This window comes from Pleurodeles waltl, chromosome 2_1, assembly GCF_031143425.1.
Source record: "Pleurodeles waltl isolate 20211129_DDA chromosome 2_1, aPleWal1.hap1.20221129, whole genome shotgun sequence".
NCBI classification, from domain to species: Eukaryota; Metazoa; Chordata; class Amphibia; order Caudata; family Salamandridae; genus Pleurodeles; species Pleurodeles waltl.
Window position 1 is genome coordinate 691191357 of NC_090438.1, and position 17399 is coordinate 691208755.

Genomic DNA, 17399 nt, shown 5'->3' on the forward strand with positions numbered 1-17399 from the left:
CTGTATTTGGACGCTCTTTTAGGCCGATGAATCTTTTGGCTAAGTGGGACCCACGACACCCTTAATCAGTCAATTTTGTTAAATCAATAATCAATAACGAACATAAGCAATACCCTGATCAACATAACACTTGACAATTAGTCCAGAATACATTTCGGCGAACCCTGACCTTTCAGTCAGGAATAACCACACCAGTTTATTCAAAGTTAGTGAATTTATTTCCCTATATTAACAAAGCTAGCACAATATTGATGTGTCTCAACATCAAATGATAAACATAAATGAACATTAATAGCTGTCCATAACGACGAAACAGATGCAATCTATGCAGCATTTGAATAACAAGGCATTCGATGATAGCAATGCAAATCACTAATAGTATTATCTGTAATGAGCTAATTGCATACATTTAGTCAGCATAACAAGGTCTCAAATTGCATCGTGCAACAAAAGGAATCCTCATCTAACCTCAAATTAGCATCGGCATGTGGGACTTCATGCAAAACAATTTAGCAACATTAATTTGGAAAAACTCCTAACTAGGGTTCTTATCAAAAATCAGCAGTTGGTTACCTAAAAGAAACACAATGCAATTGTACAATTTCCTTTCATATTTACCAATTACGATCAGCATACAAGGAAGTCTTCGTCTCACAGGTACCGTTTCTCGATCAGCATGGGACGGGGCAAAGGGGCAGGGGTGGACGGGGCAATTGCCTCACGGCGGCAAAATAAAACTACTATTTCATGCAAAAGGGATCAAAGTTAAAGTCTCTAGGGCAAGAATCATTTAAAGTCTCTTTCTCTCTCGATTAGAGAAAGCATCAGAGTCTCTTTCAAAATGGCGTCGCAGCAAGGTGGGCCATAATAGCTACGAAGTCTGCAAAATGGCGGGATGTCTAATAATGGCTACTTTCTTCTCGTGCACCTGGTTTTTATAGACAACAGTTCAAGTCCAGTAGGGTCTTCCATTGGAGGGTTCATAGGTTGACTTCAAATTGTCCAATCAAAAACGACAGTTCTCAAGCTTTTACTTAAGCATACATTATCCTTGGAGATGGGTACGCAAGTTGCAACATTTTATACCAATTAACTCACTTTCAGAGCTTCCATTGTCCGCACCTGCAGATTGACCTTGGAGTAAGGAGAGAAATATGCCAGGCTGGCACGAAACCTTAAGATAAGCATGTGAACGATCTCAGTGGAAAAGTACAGCTTCAAGCAAAAATACACGTTTATTAGCACATTGGAAAAATACGAGCATCTAAACCGTGAGACCAAGCAACTAGGCCGAAGCCTCCACTAAAGTAATGCTAAGCTAAAGCATTTCAAGCAAGCAAATCATAGCACACATTTACGATTATGTCGGATTAGTGCAATTCTAATACACCACGTTATATAAAGCACGCTTATAAATGTTGGCAAACTACTCTAAGGGCACATTTTGTCCCCGTACAATCTTTATTAGTTCGGTTAAAGTCACACATGATTATTGCAGTACTACGTTTAAGCGCTAATAAATGAAACCCTTCATTTTCTGCTTCATCAATCCCTCCTCTGATGACTACTTGTCATCACACCAAATCATGCCCACAAATTTGATTCCATTAAAATTCTGTCAGTTCTCTTTTCCTTTTAATTCCCCTAGTTTTCGCTTTGTATTCTTCTGCCATTCTTTTCATTATTTTCTCTTCCTTCCGTCTTTTAATTCTTTCCATTATCATTATTATTCCCCTTTTTATTCCCCAAATTCCAAAAATGCAAATTAGAACTATTAGAATTCCCTGTATTATTTTTAGCAATATTCCATTCCAAATTCCCCCAATCCAATTTCCCACTGAAGCAAGTCCTTTTCCAACCTTCTCCCACACTCCTGGTTCTTTCAATTCCTTCAAATCTGCACTCTCTTTTGTTAGATTAGCAAGCATAGTTTTAATTTTCACACTGTTATCGGGAATATACGTACAACAGTGTCGTGCACCAAGCATTTTGCAAACGCCGCCATCCTTTGCTAAAAGAATGTCTAAAGCAAGCCTATTTTGAAGAGTCATAGCTCTTTCCGCTGCAAGTTCAGCATCTATCAGGATTATAGCACCTGAAAACTTTGTCAACATGTTGTCCACTATAGTAGACAACTTTCTTATTTTGATGGAATTCAGCACAACTCCCAATGAAGGAATCATGGCTCCAAATATATCTCCTACCACAGCAGCTGCGGTCTCTCTTTTCTGGATACGATGGGATCCAGATGTCTTTTGAATCATCGATAAGTCATCCAGTTGATAAACCTTTGGGAACACTATACCCAAATAACATCTCCCCACCATCCTTTCGGAAGACGATAATAGGCATTATACCCGCAAATGTAATATACACCTGGAATGACAGGGTCAAGTCCGTTCATCATGAATGTCCATTTGGCCTTAAAGATAAACGTATGTTTACACTCACTCGCTCCTACGAAAATGTTGTCATAATAAGATTCACCTTGATATATACAAAATTTCCCTACATGCCAAGCATCTAAAGCTATTCTCCCTTGTGTTTTTATTGCAGCAAAATCATAATTATCTACTGAAGCCCTCTTATGTAGCTCCTTTTCTAATTTCGCATTCATTTGTGCCCTTGTATCATCTGTGCGATCTAAAAAGCTTATTTCTACTGCAGAGAGCGAGCAGGTAAGGTTTTCCCTATGAGCGTGAGCCGTTTCAAAAGGTAGCATTGGCTCGAAAAATTCCCTCATTATTTTAGCATCCCAATCTTTAGCAATCTGGCTTAGCTGCGCTATTATAGGAACATATGCAAAGGTAACATCATAATTCGAGTAAAAATACTGTATGTTAGTTTGACCATAAAATCTAGACATTACTATACTACATGTAATCCCGTATGTAAGAGGCATGTGGTGATAAGTCACCCCTTCCTTTACTGATGTCGGTATCTGTGTACACACATAACAATCTTTCGCATCCATAGTCTCAACATATTCTGTTAGCAAGCGATAGAAAACATTATATGAAAGTTCCTTCTTATCATGCAAGTGTCTCTCATCTAATTCTAGTCTTTTCAATGCGGTTAGTTCAGTGACAGTAACAGGAGCAAAAGTAGGAGCATCAATTTTCTCATTCTCACCCCTTCCATGCATTGCAAGCACTATTGCCATTATTATTAGTACACATGCAATTATCAAGCCTATACACACATATTTACAATATTTCTTTCTACTGTTTTGCGTCATGATCTGTATAGAATCAGAGAGCCAGAAGCACCTATAAAGAAACTATTTAGCAATTCAGTTACAAAGCTGAACGAGCGCAATGTTCACACCGTCTTCTTCAAGAGGCCAGTCACTTATCGGTTAGCAGCATTTGTCTCAATTCGGTAATAACTCAGTCTTTATCAGTTCAGCAAGTCTCTCATCCGGTTTAGCAATGTCTCAGCTGGTTGTTTGCTTCACGTTATATTGTACCAAGCGATATCATTTATCACCCTTTCAATCAACAGAGTCCATAAAACTTTTCTTTTCTATTGGTATCTCTTCTTCTTCGTTCTCGAGGCTTAGAGATACAAATTCGTCAGTCCAATCGTCATTGACTGCATAGGCCCATTCTGGACCGGAATATCTCCTGTTTGGTATCCTTTTCCTTTTCTATTTTGCTTCTCTTTTCGATTCTGCTTCGCTGGTACTTTCCTCTTTGGCCAAGTCTTTCCCTTCACTTTAGGTTGGTACCACGACAGACACTTCCTTTCTTTTCTCTTTCACTTTTGGCCTTCCTCCGTCGTTCAAACTTTCTTCAGTCCTTTGTTTTACTGGTGATATACTTAGTCTCCTCTTTGCACCATGTCCATTTGATGGACCTGCAACCCTTTCTGTGGAAGTTTGAACCTTTTCGTTCTGTCCTGCCTTGTCCCCTCCTTCTGGGGAATCAATTACGTTTTCTTTTTCTTTTTCTGTATCGTCTGCTTCTGGGAAAGCCCTCCTCTGATCAGGCTCTCCTGCTTTTTCACCTTTTTCGAGCCCTTCGTCACCTTTACTTTCGTCAGGCTCTGTATCACTTTCAGCTGCTTCAGGTTCTTTGTCACCCTCAGCTGCTTCAGGCTCTTTGCTACCCTCAGCTGCTTCAGGTTCTTTGTCACCTTCAGCTGCTTTGTCGCTGTCTGAACTTTCTCCTTGGTCTTCCCCAAGTGAGTTAGTCTCTTCGTTCTCAGAGAATATCTCTCTCTCTCCTGTTTCTGCCTGTTCGCTTTCAGTTCGGTTTTGTTCTGTCTCAGCACTCAGCACTGTTTTATCAGTCACTGGCAGTTTCAGCGCTTCAACTTCCTCATCTGTGGGACACAACACTTTCTTTGTGTGACTGGCGTGAATCCAGTTGGGAACCCCCGCACACTTCACAGCGGTAGTTGTCGTCAGGATCACTTGGAAAGGGCCTTTCCAACGGGGTTCCAGACACGACTTCCTCACGTGCTTCTTTACCACGACCCAGTCACCTGCTTTCAGTGCGTGTCCTGGACCTTGGATCGGTGGTAAGGTGGTTGCTTCCACCTGGTGAGAGAAAGAGCGAACCACGTCAGCCAGACCCTTGCAGTAGTCTAACACCATATCATCTGTAATATTCAAAAGCGCGTTTGCGGGAACTGCAGGAAGTCTCATGGCCCTGCCCATGAGGATTTCGTGCGGAGACAATCCAGTCTTTCTATCAGGGGTGTTTCTCATTGACATTAGCGCCAAGGGCAATGCGTCAGGCCATTTCAAATTTGTCGATGCACATATTTTCGCCATTCTTGATTTCAGTGTACCATTCATCTGCTCCACCAGTCCTGATGCTTCAGGGCGATAGCTACAATGCAGTTTTTGCTCAATGTTCAGCGCTTCGCAGAGTAACTTTATCACCTCGTTATTGAAGTGACTTCCCCTATCTGATTCTAAAGAGATCGGGAATCCGAAACGTGGTATCAACTCTCTCAACAATAGCTTTGCAACTGTAAGGCTGTCATTTCTACGTGTGGGGTATGCCTCAATCCAGTGACTAAAAATGCACACAATCACCAACACATACTTTAGACCTCCATGCACAGGCATCTCAATGAAGTCTATCTGCATCCTACTAAATGGGCCACTGGCTCTGCCAATGTGGCTGGCGTTCACAACTGTTCCCTTTCCTGGGTTCATCTGCTGGCAAGCGACACATCGATGGCAAACTGCTTCTGCAGCTTGGCGAAATCTGGGATTAAACCAATCAGTTTTGAACAATCTTATCATGGCATCTCTCCCTAGGTGAGCTTGCCCATGATAGAACCGCGCAAGCTGTGATAAGAGACTGTTTGGCAAAACAAATTTTCCCTCATTTGAAACCCATAACTCGTCTGGTCTCTTTATACACTGTGATTTAATCCAGGAATCTCTTTCGTCCTCCCTGACGTTATTCTGTAATGCTTTTAATTCATCTATTGTATCTACGACCTTTAAGGCAAATGCTTCAGCTGGTTCGAGTTCTGGCTCACTTATCGAATTCCATTCATCCCTGAGTAATATACAGTTCAAGGCACAAAATCTTGCAACTTGATCCGCATATGCATTTCCCAGAGAAACATAGTCCTGTCCTTTTGTATGAGCACTACACTTTACCACTGCAACTTCGGCTGGCATTTGAATGGCATGTAACAATTCCCTTATTCTCTCCCCGTTTTTCACTGGGGATCCTGAAGAAGTCAGGAAACCTCTCTGTGACCATAGTTGTCCAAAGTCGTGCACAATTCCAAACCCGTACTGACTATCAGTGTAAATGGTGACTTTCATCAATGCAGACAGTTGACATGCTCTTGTAAGGGCTACAAGTTCTGCTACTTGTGCAGAATAGACTCCTTGAAGCCAGCCCGCTTCCAAGACACCTGTTACAGTACATACAGCATATCCTGCTTTCAAAATTCCCATCCCATCTCTTAGACATGAACCATCAACAAAAACAATTTGGTCATTTTCATCAAGCTTAGTATCCTTAATGTCAGGTCGAGGTTTTGTGCAAAATTCAGTCACCTGAAGGCAGTCATGCTCGACGTCTTCAGCGTTCTCAATTTCAGCATTTTCACCAGGAAGCAAGGTTGCTGGATTCAACGTAGTGCACCTTTTCAGCTGCACGTTCGGTGAGCCCAGAATTATCGTTTCATACCTTGTGAGTCTTGCTCCGGTCATGTGTTGCGTTCGGGAGCGGGTCAAAAGTATCTCAACTGAGTGAGGGACCATGACTGTTACTGGGTGTCCCATCACTATTCCTTCACTCTGAGTGAGGCTGATACCAACTGCTGCTACGGCGCGCAAACACCCTGGAAGTGCTGCTGCGACCGGATCCAAAGTAGCTGAAAAATACGCTACTGGTCTGTTTACGCCACCATGGGCTTGAGTCAAGACAGACAAAGAACATGCATCACGTTCATGGCAAAACAATGTGAAAGGCTTTATGTAGTCAGGCATACTTAAAGCTGGAGCCCTGCACATGCATTCTTTCAATTCAATAAAAGCATCCATCTCATCTCCTTTCAGCTCAATTTGATCCAATGCATCCTTCTGGGTCAGTTTCAGTAAAGGCTTCGCTAGAGTTGAGAAGTTGGGAATCCACTGGCGACAGTAGCCCACCATTCCCAAAAACGTCCTCACCTCCCTCCTTGTCTTGGGTGGACTCATTTGGAGTACACTTGTAATTCTTTCCTTCATTATTCTCCGTGACCCTTTCTCTATTTGGTGACCCAAGTATTTCACTTTCTTCTGACAGAACTGCAATTTGGAAGGAGACACCTTGTGTCCATTCCTTCCCAAATGGTTCAACAGAGCAATGGTATCGGCTGTGCAGCCACTTTCTGTCTTTGATGCAACCAGTAAGTCATCAATGTACTGTACTAGGGTTGACTCGAACAGCAATTCTAATGCTTCCAAATCTTTCTTTAAAATCTGATTGAAGATGGACGGTGACTCAGAGAACCCTTGAGGAATTCGACACCAACTGTACACTCTGTCTAGGAATTTGAAACAAAAGAGGAATTGGCTGTCCTCATGAGGAGGCACAGAAAAGAATGCTTGTGACAAGTCGATGACTGAGAACCATTCGGCATCGCAAGGGACTTGAAACATTATCACAGCTGGATTTGGTACGACAGGGCAACATTTTACTATGATGTCATTTATTTTCCTCAAGTCCTGCACAATTCGGACCTTTCCACTCGGCTTTATTAGTCCCATGATTGGTGAATTACATGGACTGCTTAACACTTCTTTCAGTACTCCCTGTTTTACAAATTCGTCAATAAGTTGAGCAACTTTCATGAGGGTATCTTGTGCCATGTGGTATTGTGGGGTCTGGGGAAAGATTGCATTGGGCTTTACAGTCACTTTCACTGGTTCCACTCCTTTCATCAATCCCACCTCTTTCCCTGTCATATCCCACACTTCCTTTCCGACTGTTTCCCGTAATTCAGCTGGAATATCTTCTTCAGTTATCATCGGGAAAAGACAAATCAGAGGATACTCTTCATCGACAGTTTCCATCTCATCCCCCTCTACACTGTCCTCTTCGTCCCCATCACTGCTCGTCTGAATTTTTATTCCCTCGTTCGAACACATAATCGAACAACCCAATTTGCACAACAAGTCTCTCCCTAACAGTGCTATCGGGCTTGAGTCACATACCACAAACTGATGCACCCCTTGATAGTTACCAATGCTGACTGGTACCGGATCTGTTATTGGGTTCGTCAGGTGCCTGTTTGCTACTCCCACCACTTGAACTGTCCTCCCTGAGAGTGGCAAATTTGGTACTTCACTGCTCTTAACAGTTGAACGTGTGGCTCCTGTGTCAACCAAGAATGAAACACGATGACCCATTACTCTTCCCTCTACGTACGGACCCTTTTGATCAACTTCCAAGGATGCTGCAAGCACACAATCTCCTTCTTCTTCTGAACTTTCACTCTCCCATACATTGTTTATTCCACTCTCACTGTGTAGTGGGAACTGTTGTACTGTGCCATTTGTACTCATTACCTGACCCGAGACCTGTGGAGGAACCATCACTTGCTGCTGACTCATTGGTGCCAAAGGTATTTGCATTTGCTGATTAGGTACCATGGGTAACTGCTGTTGCATTGGCTGCATTTGCGTCATCTGCATACGGGGCATCTGCATCTGCTGTGGCTGCATAGGTTGTAATCCCTGCAACTGATTTACGGTCTGAAAATTTGGGTTTGGACCTCTCATTTTCGGTCCCCTCATTGTCTGAAATGCATTGACATCATTGTTTTGCTGACCAACACCTGCACCTGCACCTTCCTGCACCACCATCGGGCACTCGCGTTTCCAATGACCGACTATTCCGCACACGTGACACGGCATCACCTTCTTCATTGCCTGCACACCATTCACAACAGTGTTCAAATCCGGACCATTATTCACAAAACCTCCTCTGCCTCTGCCTCTGGCCTGTGGCTGAAACGCCATGTTTCCCTGCAACTGCGGCTGCGGTTGCGGTACCTGCTGTTGGAACCCTTGCATCCCTTGCAAACCTTGCAGACCTGTCTGGGCTGCTTTAAGCTGCATCATCATCACTTTCTCCTTCAACCTTTTCTGTTTCACTTCAATTTCGTCACTACAGTATTTCGCATAATTCAACACCTCATCAATCGGTTTCGACTGCCAACAAATCAAATGCGACTTTATCATCTGACTTATCTCTGGTCTCAGCCCTTCCACAAATCTAAACACAAAATGAAGCATGTCCTTCGCCTCTATTGTTTCCGTGCCACTGTAGTTCTTGAACGCCTTCAACAACCTCTCATAGTAACTATGAATCGACTCTTTGGGCCGTTCGATCGATCTTCTGCCAATCCACATTTTTCGCGGCAACCTTCGTCTTCAAATGCTCAATCACCTTATAGTACAGGCTCATCACCATAGGTGATGGTGCACCCGTCTCCCTGTCTCTCTCTGGTTCACTTGTCGGCCAACCTACAGCTCTTTTGCAATCCTCCCACAAATCTGCTGGAACCACAATCTCAAAGAGGGTGTTCAGGTCTTCCCAGAGACATTTTGCAAGCTTCACAAACCTATCAGTCTGTTGATACCATTCAATCGGCTTCTCTCTCAGTTTGGGAAAATCATCCGTAAATGACTGAATGTCGCTTCTGTGCCATGGTACATGTATTAATGTTCCCCCTGCTGTCTCCCTCATTGGTAACATGGTTACTGCCTCGCTACTCTGTGGTCTTTTCTCGTTGAGCTCTGTAGCACTGTCCCTCCTCTTCTCCTTTCTCTTTACCCATCTGCTTTCCCATTTGTCTAAGCACCTCCACACTTGTGCACTCTGCAGCAATTCTCTAAGGTGCGCCTTCATACCTGCTGACCTCATGTGTTCAAAATCTGTGGTTCCAAAATCCAACCTGTAGCTCCTGCTCAAGTGTTTTGCTTTGTCTATATCCACCCCGTTTTTGTCAGCTATTTCCTGCAAGCTTTTATGTACCTTATTCACTTCTTTCGTAATCCTGGGACATAGATACCTCAGCTCTTCTTCCGAGTAGGACTCTAACCTATTCACGCCCATAGTCCCTTCCACCAATTCTTGTGCTTCCATGTTCAACCTGACCCTATTCAGATAGTCTTCTCCCTTCCCACTGGCTGAACTTTGTGTGGAATTCAGACTGTTGAACCACTGTGTCAGCTGTTGCGCATTCAACCCCATAAGTGTAGCATTCACATCGACTGCCATTGATGGTTGCGGCAACTTTTCAGTATTCGATGACAGCGGTATCATCAGTGGGGAACTCGACCTCACCAGTATTGACTGAGCACATATGGGACTAAACTCCATCAAGGATCCGGGTCCAGTTGGCTGAGCCGCTATCGGAGTTATCCCTGGAGTGTTTTCTATGCACCTCCTTTCTGTCCCATTCTGCAGCATTGATCCCTGACCGCTCATACCTTAGTTAGGCTGACTGTACAGAGGTACTGGTGGACCTACAGTAATGGGTAGTGATATCGCATCTGGGTTTTGTCCATTTCCCAAGTTCTGAGACATGTTCATTCCCACACTATGGGTCATCATTGCCGGCATGCCCATCTGACTCCCCGTCATCTGAGCATGTGCATTTCCCCCCTGCATCTGCTTTTGAGGCATCAGAAACTGAGTTGATTCGGCTTGTGCCAATGTCGGGTTGTGACCATTCTGTACTCCCCTTACGGTTGGATCTAGAATCATTCCTGCACTGTTGCCACTGCTATAGTATCCTGGGATCTGCGGCTGATAATTTTCTGCTGGTTTCAACATGGGCACATCTGGATATATTCTCCTAACCTGCGGTATCTGCGGGGTGAACAGTAGACTCGGGTCTTTAGATCCCGATGATGCTCCTGAACTCTGACTTTCATTATTCTGTACCGATGCCGGAGGGGCAGAACTGGTACTTGGACCTTGTCCACTCTCTGCATAAGGTGGTGGACAGTCGTTCAGCAATTGCATTATTAACTCCTCATCCTCTAACTCCTCTTCTCTTCTCAACTTTTCCTCGTCCTCTCTATCCTTGGAACACCTCCTGTTTGTCTTACAGGTAGCTTTCTTACCTGTCTCCTCTTCTTCCTTAGTAATTGCGGGAAACAATTTTATCCCCTGCAGTACATCTGACCTCCACACCTTCTGTGCATTATCCCACCTAGCGTCCGCTAGTGTCTTTTCTACCTTTCTTATCCTGGTCTCGAACTTATTTTGCTGTTGCTGTCTAGCCATCAGTTCCCAAATTGCTAGAGCCTCAAACTGTGCTGGCCTTGGAGGTACCTTCATGTCGTACATCGTGAATCTCAAATTCTCTAGTATCCTTATATTGAATGTCCCATGGATCGGGAATGCTACGCTCCCATGCTTCTCTGTCAGCTTGTGCCATTGCTTTAGCCAAAGGCACGGAGCTACCCCTTTTTCCTCCATTACAATGTAAGCTGGTGTACCTTCGGGCGGCGTCTCCTCTCCTACGCTCGCTTTAATGTAAGACTCCCCCTTCATCGCACTCCTTAATGCTTTAAAAAATTTCATTTTCTCGTCTTTTATTTCACAAAATTTGTACTCAATAGGTGACTTTAATTCCCGGAATACTCTTCGCTTGCCTTTCCCCTTCCAATCGAGCCCCACGGACTGCGTCCAATCCGTGCGCGACCCTTCTCTGCAACCAACCTATCCCAGCGCGGCTCCTAGTGACGTCACACTCACACACACTGCGGCTAATCCTCCTTCATTCAGCTCCTCTCGTAACAACTTCTTGCATATATCGCGAGCTACCAAAAATAAAACAGATCTGTCGGTTTACTACAGGAAGGGTAATACAATCGCTTCAGGACCTTAGGGATTTTTCACTAGCCTCGGCAGTTATTCCATCTTTCTCGGTCCCCACTTTCGCAAGCAAATCTGACCCGCAGACCTACTCTCAACTTGTCAATGATCTATTCTAGTGCACTTAGAATTTTGTCAAAGCCCGAAGTCGAAGTTCCTTTCACTCCCTTAACACACGTACCGACTCGTTGACCACGCCCGATCAACCTACTAAACCGCCCAGACCACAACATAAAACAACATACTCCGGAGTCTCTTGACCTCGCAGGGCCCGTCTCAACAACAACAACCACGTGGACCTTTTTATGCACAAAGCGCCACACGCACATGAAGTTCGACGACTTCCCTACTCTCACACTCGGAGTCGCACCTCCGCTATTTCTATGAAGTTCGACGACTTCTCTACTTCTACACTCGGAGTCGCACCTCCGCTATCCTCTATAAAGAAAAAATTCCTCGCAACCTTTTCACCCAATCTGCGGCAATAAGCTGTGCAAGCGCAAAACCCTAATTTCACTCATACCATCACTAGTACCGCCAACGCCGATTCCACACCTCCATTCTCTTCATTCGCAAGCTCCGAGATCCCGGGAAAGTCGCGGTGGACCTAGCCCATCATCATTCTGTCAATCAGTTTTATCCAAGAAAAATCTAATTCAACTTCTCGAGTGGGGTCTCAAAAGTCGAAACCGTTAATTCAACACCATGTACTTTAAGAGTACGAGGTCCCAAAAGACGTAACCGTCCTCTGCTACCATCTACTGATAGAGCGTTCCGTATTAGTAATTTACCTGTATTTGGACGCTCTTTTAGGCCGATGAATCTTTTGGCTAAGTGGGACCCACGACACCCTTAATCAGTCAATTTCGTTAAATCAATAATCAATAACGAACATAAGCAATACCCTGATCAACATAACACTTGACAATTAGTCCAGAATACATTTCGGCGAACCCTGACCTTTCAGTCAGGAATAACCACACCAGTTTATTCAAAGTTAGTGAATTTATTTCCCTATATTAACAAAGCTAGCACAATATAGATGTGTCTCAACATCAAATGATAAACATAAATGAACATTAATAGCTGTCCATAACGACGAAACAGATTCAATCTATGCAGCATTTGAATAACAAGGCATTCGATGATAGCAATGCAAATCACTAATAGTATTATCTGTAATGAGCTAATTGCATACATTTAGTCAGCATAACAAGGTCTCAAATTGCATCGTGCAACAAAAGGAATCCTCATCTAACCTCAAATTAGCATCGGCATGTGGGACTTCATGCAAAACAATTTAGCAACATTAATTTGGAAAAACTCCTAACTAGGGTTCTTATCAAAAATCAGCAGTTGGTTACCTAAAAGAAACACAATGCAATTGTACAATTTCCTTTCATATTTACCAATTACGATCAGCATACAAGGAAGTCTTCGTCTCACAGGTACCGTTTCTCGATCAGCATGGGACGGGGCAAAGGGGCAGGGGTGGACGGGGCAATTGCCTCACGGCGGCAAAATAAAACTACTATTTCATGCAAAAGGGATCAAAGTTAAAGTCTCTAGGGCAAGAATCATTTAAAGTCTCTTTCTCTCTCGATTAGAGAAAGCATCAGAGTCTCTTTCAAAATGGCGTCGCAGCAAGGTGGGCCATAATAGCTACGAAGTCTGCAAAATGGCGGGATGTCCAATAATGGCTACTTTCTTCTCGTGCACCTGGTTTTTATAGACAACAGTTCAAGTCCAGTAGGGTCTTCCATTGGAGGGTTCATAGGTTGACTTCAAATTGTCCAATCAAAAACGACAGTTCTCAAGCTTTTACTTAAGCATACATTATCCTTGGAGATTGGTACGCAAGTTGCAACATTTTATACCAATTAACTCACTTTCAGAGCTTCCATTGTCCGCACCTGCAGATTGACCTTGGAGTAAGGAGAGAAATATGCCAGGCTGGCACGAAACCTTAAGATAAGCATGTGAACGATCTCAGTGGAAAAGTACAGCTTCAAGCAAAAATACACGTTTATTAGCACATTGGAAAAATACGAGCATCTAAACCTTGAGACCAAGCAACTAGGCCGAAGCCTCCACTAAAGTAATGCTAAGCTAAAGCATTTCAAGCAAGCAAATCATAGCACACATTTACGATTATGTCGGATTAGTGCAATTCTAATACACCACGTTATATAAAGCACGCTTATAAATGTTGGCAAACTACTCTAAGGGCACATTTTGTCCCCGTACAATCTTTATTAGTTCGGTTAAAGTCACACATGATTATTGCAGTACTACGTTTAAGCGCTAATAAATGAAACCCTTCATTTTCTGCTTCATCACCAGCAACAGTTGGTGGAGACGCTTCTTGTTGTCTGGGCAGTGAGATCACCTGAGTCTGTGCTGCTGCTTTGTCAGAACCTCTGCATTCCTCAACCGAAACTGAGAAGAGGAGGGAGGATGCCCACCCACACTATTCTTTGAACCATGAACGGGACCACTCGCGCAACTGTTGTCTGCAGGACTCATGGTCAAGACTGTCAAGCCCATGGTACCTCAGGTAAACCAGCCCAAGTGAACTCAAACACTGACCATATTTCTATCATTAAAGTAAATTGGTATTTTCTTCTTTATAAATTGAAGGCCTGGGATAAGTTTTTAGCAGTGGAACATGATTAAACTGGCCTGTGAGTCATAGAACCAGCAAGGCTGCTGGCGCATGACGGAGTGAGCTCACACCTGTGCCATAATTTTGCCTAATCGTATCCTGTGTGATTATAACCCTGTAGAACCTATATTAGAATCCTGCACCTCAGGGACCTTAATTGTGCAGTGTTATGTTTTGGCAATAACATATGTAGTCTCTGTTTCTATGGAGAAATAATTGGGCTGGACAGCATTTCTTTTCTCTGTTGTATACTTGCGTTCTGAGTCTCTACCCCAAAACTACGTCCCCGAGAAGCTTTTGACAGCTCACTTTTGCTACCCCAAAATTCAAGTGTGGAAATGGTATACTTGGAACCAAGTATTAAAATGGATTAGGCCCTTGGACATCCACTGCAAAAGGTTCCAACCCCCACAATTGAGGCTAAATAACCCCTGCTTGCACACTGACCCCCAAAATGAATTTTGACATTCACTTACTAACACTTTTATTTTCTACATGGTCACATATCATCCTGCATTTATACTATAAAGGATATAGCTCTTTCAAGGCAAAAGCCCAAATTGCGTTTCTTGGTGTGTCATTAATCCAAAACTCCAACCAATGTAAGCCTGCTAGTATATAATGAATTTAGGAAAATGATGCTGATGTGATGTCTTGGAGCTTCAAGTATTTCCGATAGGGCTGCTTTATCGGATCCCTGTGCAGGAGAACTCCATAATTTAAGACAATGACTCAATGTCTTAGAACTAATTTCAATCAAAATAGATCATGAAATAGATACATAGAAATTAGTACAACTGCATATTTTGGTATCACGAGAAGCCGTTTCAGAAAATAATCCTCAATAACGGTCAATTCTGCACAATTTACGTGACTCCCAGAGTTCAGCTCCATAGGCAGCCCTGGTGATAGCTATAGCACTGAACACTAGCAATCCTGGCTTTATTGATCTCCTTTCAAACCTTGTGGAAAACCTGTCAAAAGCACAACCTGTTTGGGACAATAACGGCGCAGTCTGGGACAATCAGACTATTTTGCATGATATTTCAATCAGAACCCCAAACTGTCGAAGTCAGGCACCAATTCCATTGCAATCTGATCAACAGAATGTTTTGGACTCTATTAATTGGCTTTATTTATTTTAGTTAGTGTTTGGGCAATTTAGTGTGGATGGTTTGGTTCGGTAAATACAAATCTGCATGTAAAGAAGCATAACCAATTGACAACCAAAGTCTGAAGCACAAAAGACTGCATTCAGTATCGCAAAGCCAGTGCCACCGAGTTTGCGAACGCAAATGCTGAATTGTTAATGCTCAGAAGGGCACTGCGCTTCGCACTGGACATTACGGTGCACCACTGCGAGTCTTAAGTGTAATACGACGACAAAGGGGAGTTCCACCCCTCCTTGCAAATTACAATGAAAAATACATATATTCTTTGCAACCACGTTTGCAACTGCTATGCATGCAGTGAGCTACCTTCAGGCGGCAACCATTTATACTCAACTTGTACAGAAGGTCAATCGCACACCGTGGTCTTATGTGCCACTCCATGCCGTCCACAATGCCGCATTCCTAATGTACCACTGTTTGTGGCACTGAACGATGCTATAGGGATTGGAATGCAGGCACATTGGGAATGGCAATGCTGGGGAGGAGGTTTCCAGTCTCACACTAATAGCAATCCAGATCCTCCCTGAAATAGGCAGCTTGTGACTTTCGCAAAATGAAACTTTGAGGTGTGAAGGCTTTGAGCAGCCCTCATACTGCAAAGGGTCATACCGCAAAGGGTCACATAGAAATGCCGAAATTTTGAGCAATCAGACAGACTCTTTTGAAGATAAGGCTTTGCCCAATTCGGCGAAACAGTGTTGAGTCTTAAGCAGTACTTGGGCAGGTACAGTTCGGCACTGAGGGCTTGCAATTCCTTAATTTGAATTTGCACTTCCCAGCACTGCTACAATACATATAATAGGAGAGTACTAGCACTTCTCAGGAGCAAATAGTGAGTACCGGGCCTTCTATATTTCCACTGAAAGCACTAGTCTGAAGTGAATAACCTTTCCATAAAAGGGTGTTTTTTACGATGCTTGCTTACCTCCCAGCCTGGCTCTGAGCATTGCATCAGACACGGAGGTGGAGGTCCACTGTTTGCCTCCCTGATGCAAGAGCATCTGCCGTTCCTCCTCTATCGATGACTGGGCTCTGCAGTGCGGTGGCGCGGTCTTCACTCTTCCCCGTAGGCCTTCGTCAGCACTTGGAACAGCAGTGCTCTGGCCAGACCCCACCTCCACTTCCCCACCTGGGGCCAGACCACCGGAGACAGGGTCCAGCAGGGATGAATCATCGCGCAATGGTGCCAAGCTGTATAGGCCACGTCCTGCATGTGAAGTTGCATTAGGGTTGAACTTGACGAATTTGGTCTTGTCCGGTCCAACTTGGAAGCTGGCGAAGTCGTGGCGGTCCTCGGGACCCTGCTCGGTGGGTAGGCCGGTCTGCCGCAGGAAGCGCCCCCTGTTCAGGCCTGGGACAAACTGTGGATCCACTGTAGGACTGAGGCTCATTCTCCCCTCGGGCACGAGGGGGCCAGGGGCTAAAACCATGACAGAGGGACTGCCAGGGCCTATCTATGGATAGATACTCTTGGCGCTCCGTCAGGCAAGACCTCACACCCGATGACGAGCACACACTTTACACACCGGGCAGATAGGAGAAACAATATATATATATATATATATAAATGTCCTGTATCACCTCAAGGGCCAGTTAGTCAAAAGCGGCAGCTTCTAGACAAACAGAAAGAGTATTCAAATGACAAACTTCACATTGGTGAAGGTTATCACAAAGCATCTGCACGGGACGAAAGAATGGAAACAAATATAGCGAGTCCTTCCATGAGGACGAGGACGATTAATAAGTAAGGTACCCTCCTAAACGAGACAGAGATATATTACTGCAAACATGTCTCAGTCTGCTGTTGACAAGGAGGCAGGAAGTGCCAGAGACGAAGAGAATTCTGCAAAGCGTCCTTGTCGCCAGGCAACCGGGGAATGGAACACTGACAGTGGATAATATGAGACCACGTGCTCTTAGCGAGAGAGGGAGCGCGCGCGCGCGCGCGAGAGAGAGAGAGCGAGAGACTGCACACCTACATTACGTAGGCACGGTAGAAGACGCAAATATATTTTGCGACACGCAGCCCTCGGGTACAACGCGGGCTAGGGCGCTATCGTTTTACAAGCTTCAAATGAAAGTTTTTCCAGCATATTCTTTCAGCAATAACGCGTTCGTACTTCTTCCGTTTGAAACTGCTGTAAACAGCAACTGTTAATATTACTCAATTACACCGAGTTGGCCGTGGCGAGATTCAGATTGTAA

At 44.1% G+C, this 17399-nt stretch overlaps 1 protein-coding gene across 1 annotated transcript in view; it reads right to left on the reverse strand.

Annotated features, from left to right (window-relative positions):
* The window catches only part of SPMIP7 (sperm microtubule inner protein 7), a 189774-nt gene extending 172735 nt beyond the window's left edge, over window positions 1-17039 (reverse strand). Inside the window, exon 1 of the mRNA XM_069216922.1 lies at window positions 16120-17039. Within this exon, the coding sequence (XP_069073023.1) occupies window positions 16120-16624 (505 nt within the window). The 5' untranslated portion in view covers window positions 16625-17039. The remainder of the gene's footprint in view (window positions 1-16119) is intronic.
* Between the last annotated feature and the right edge of the window lie 360 nt (window positions 17040-17399).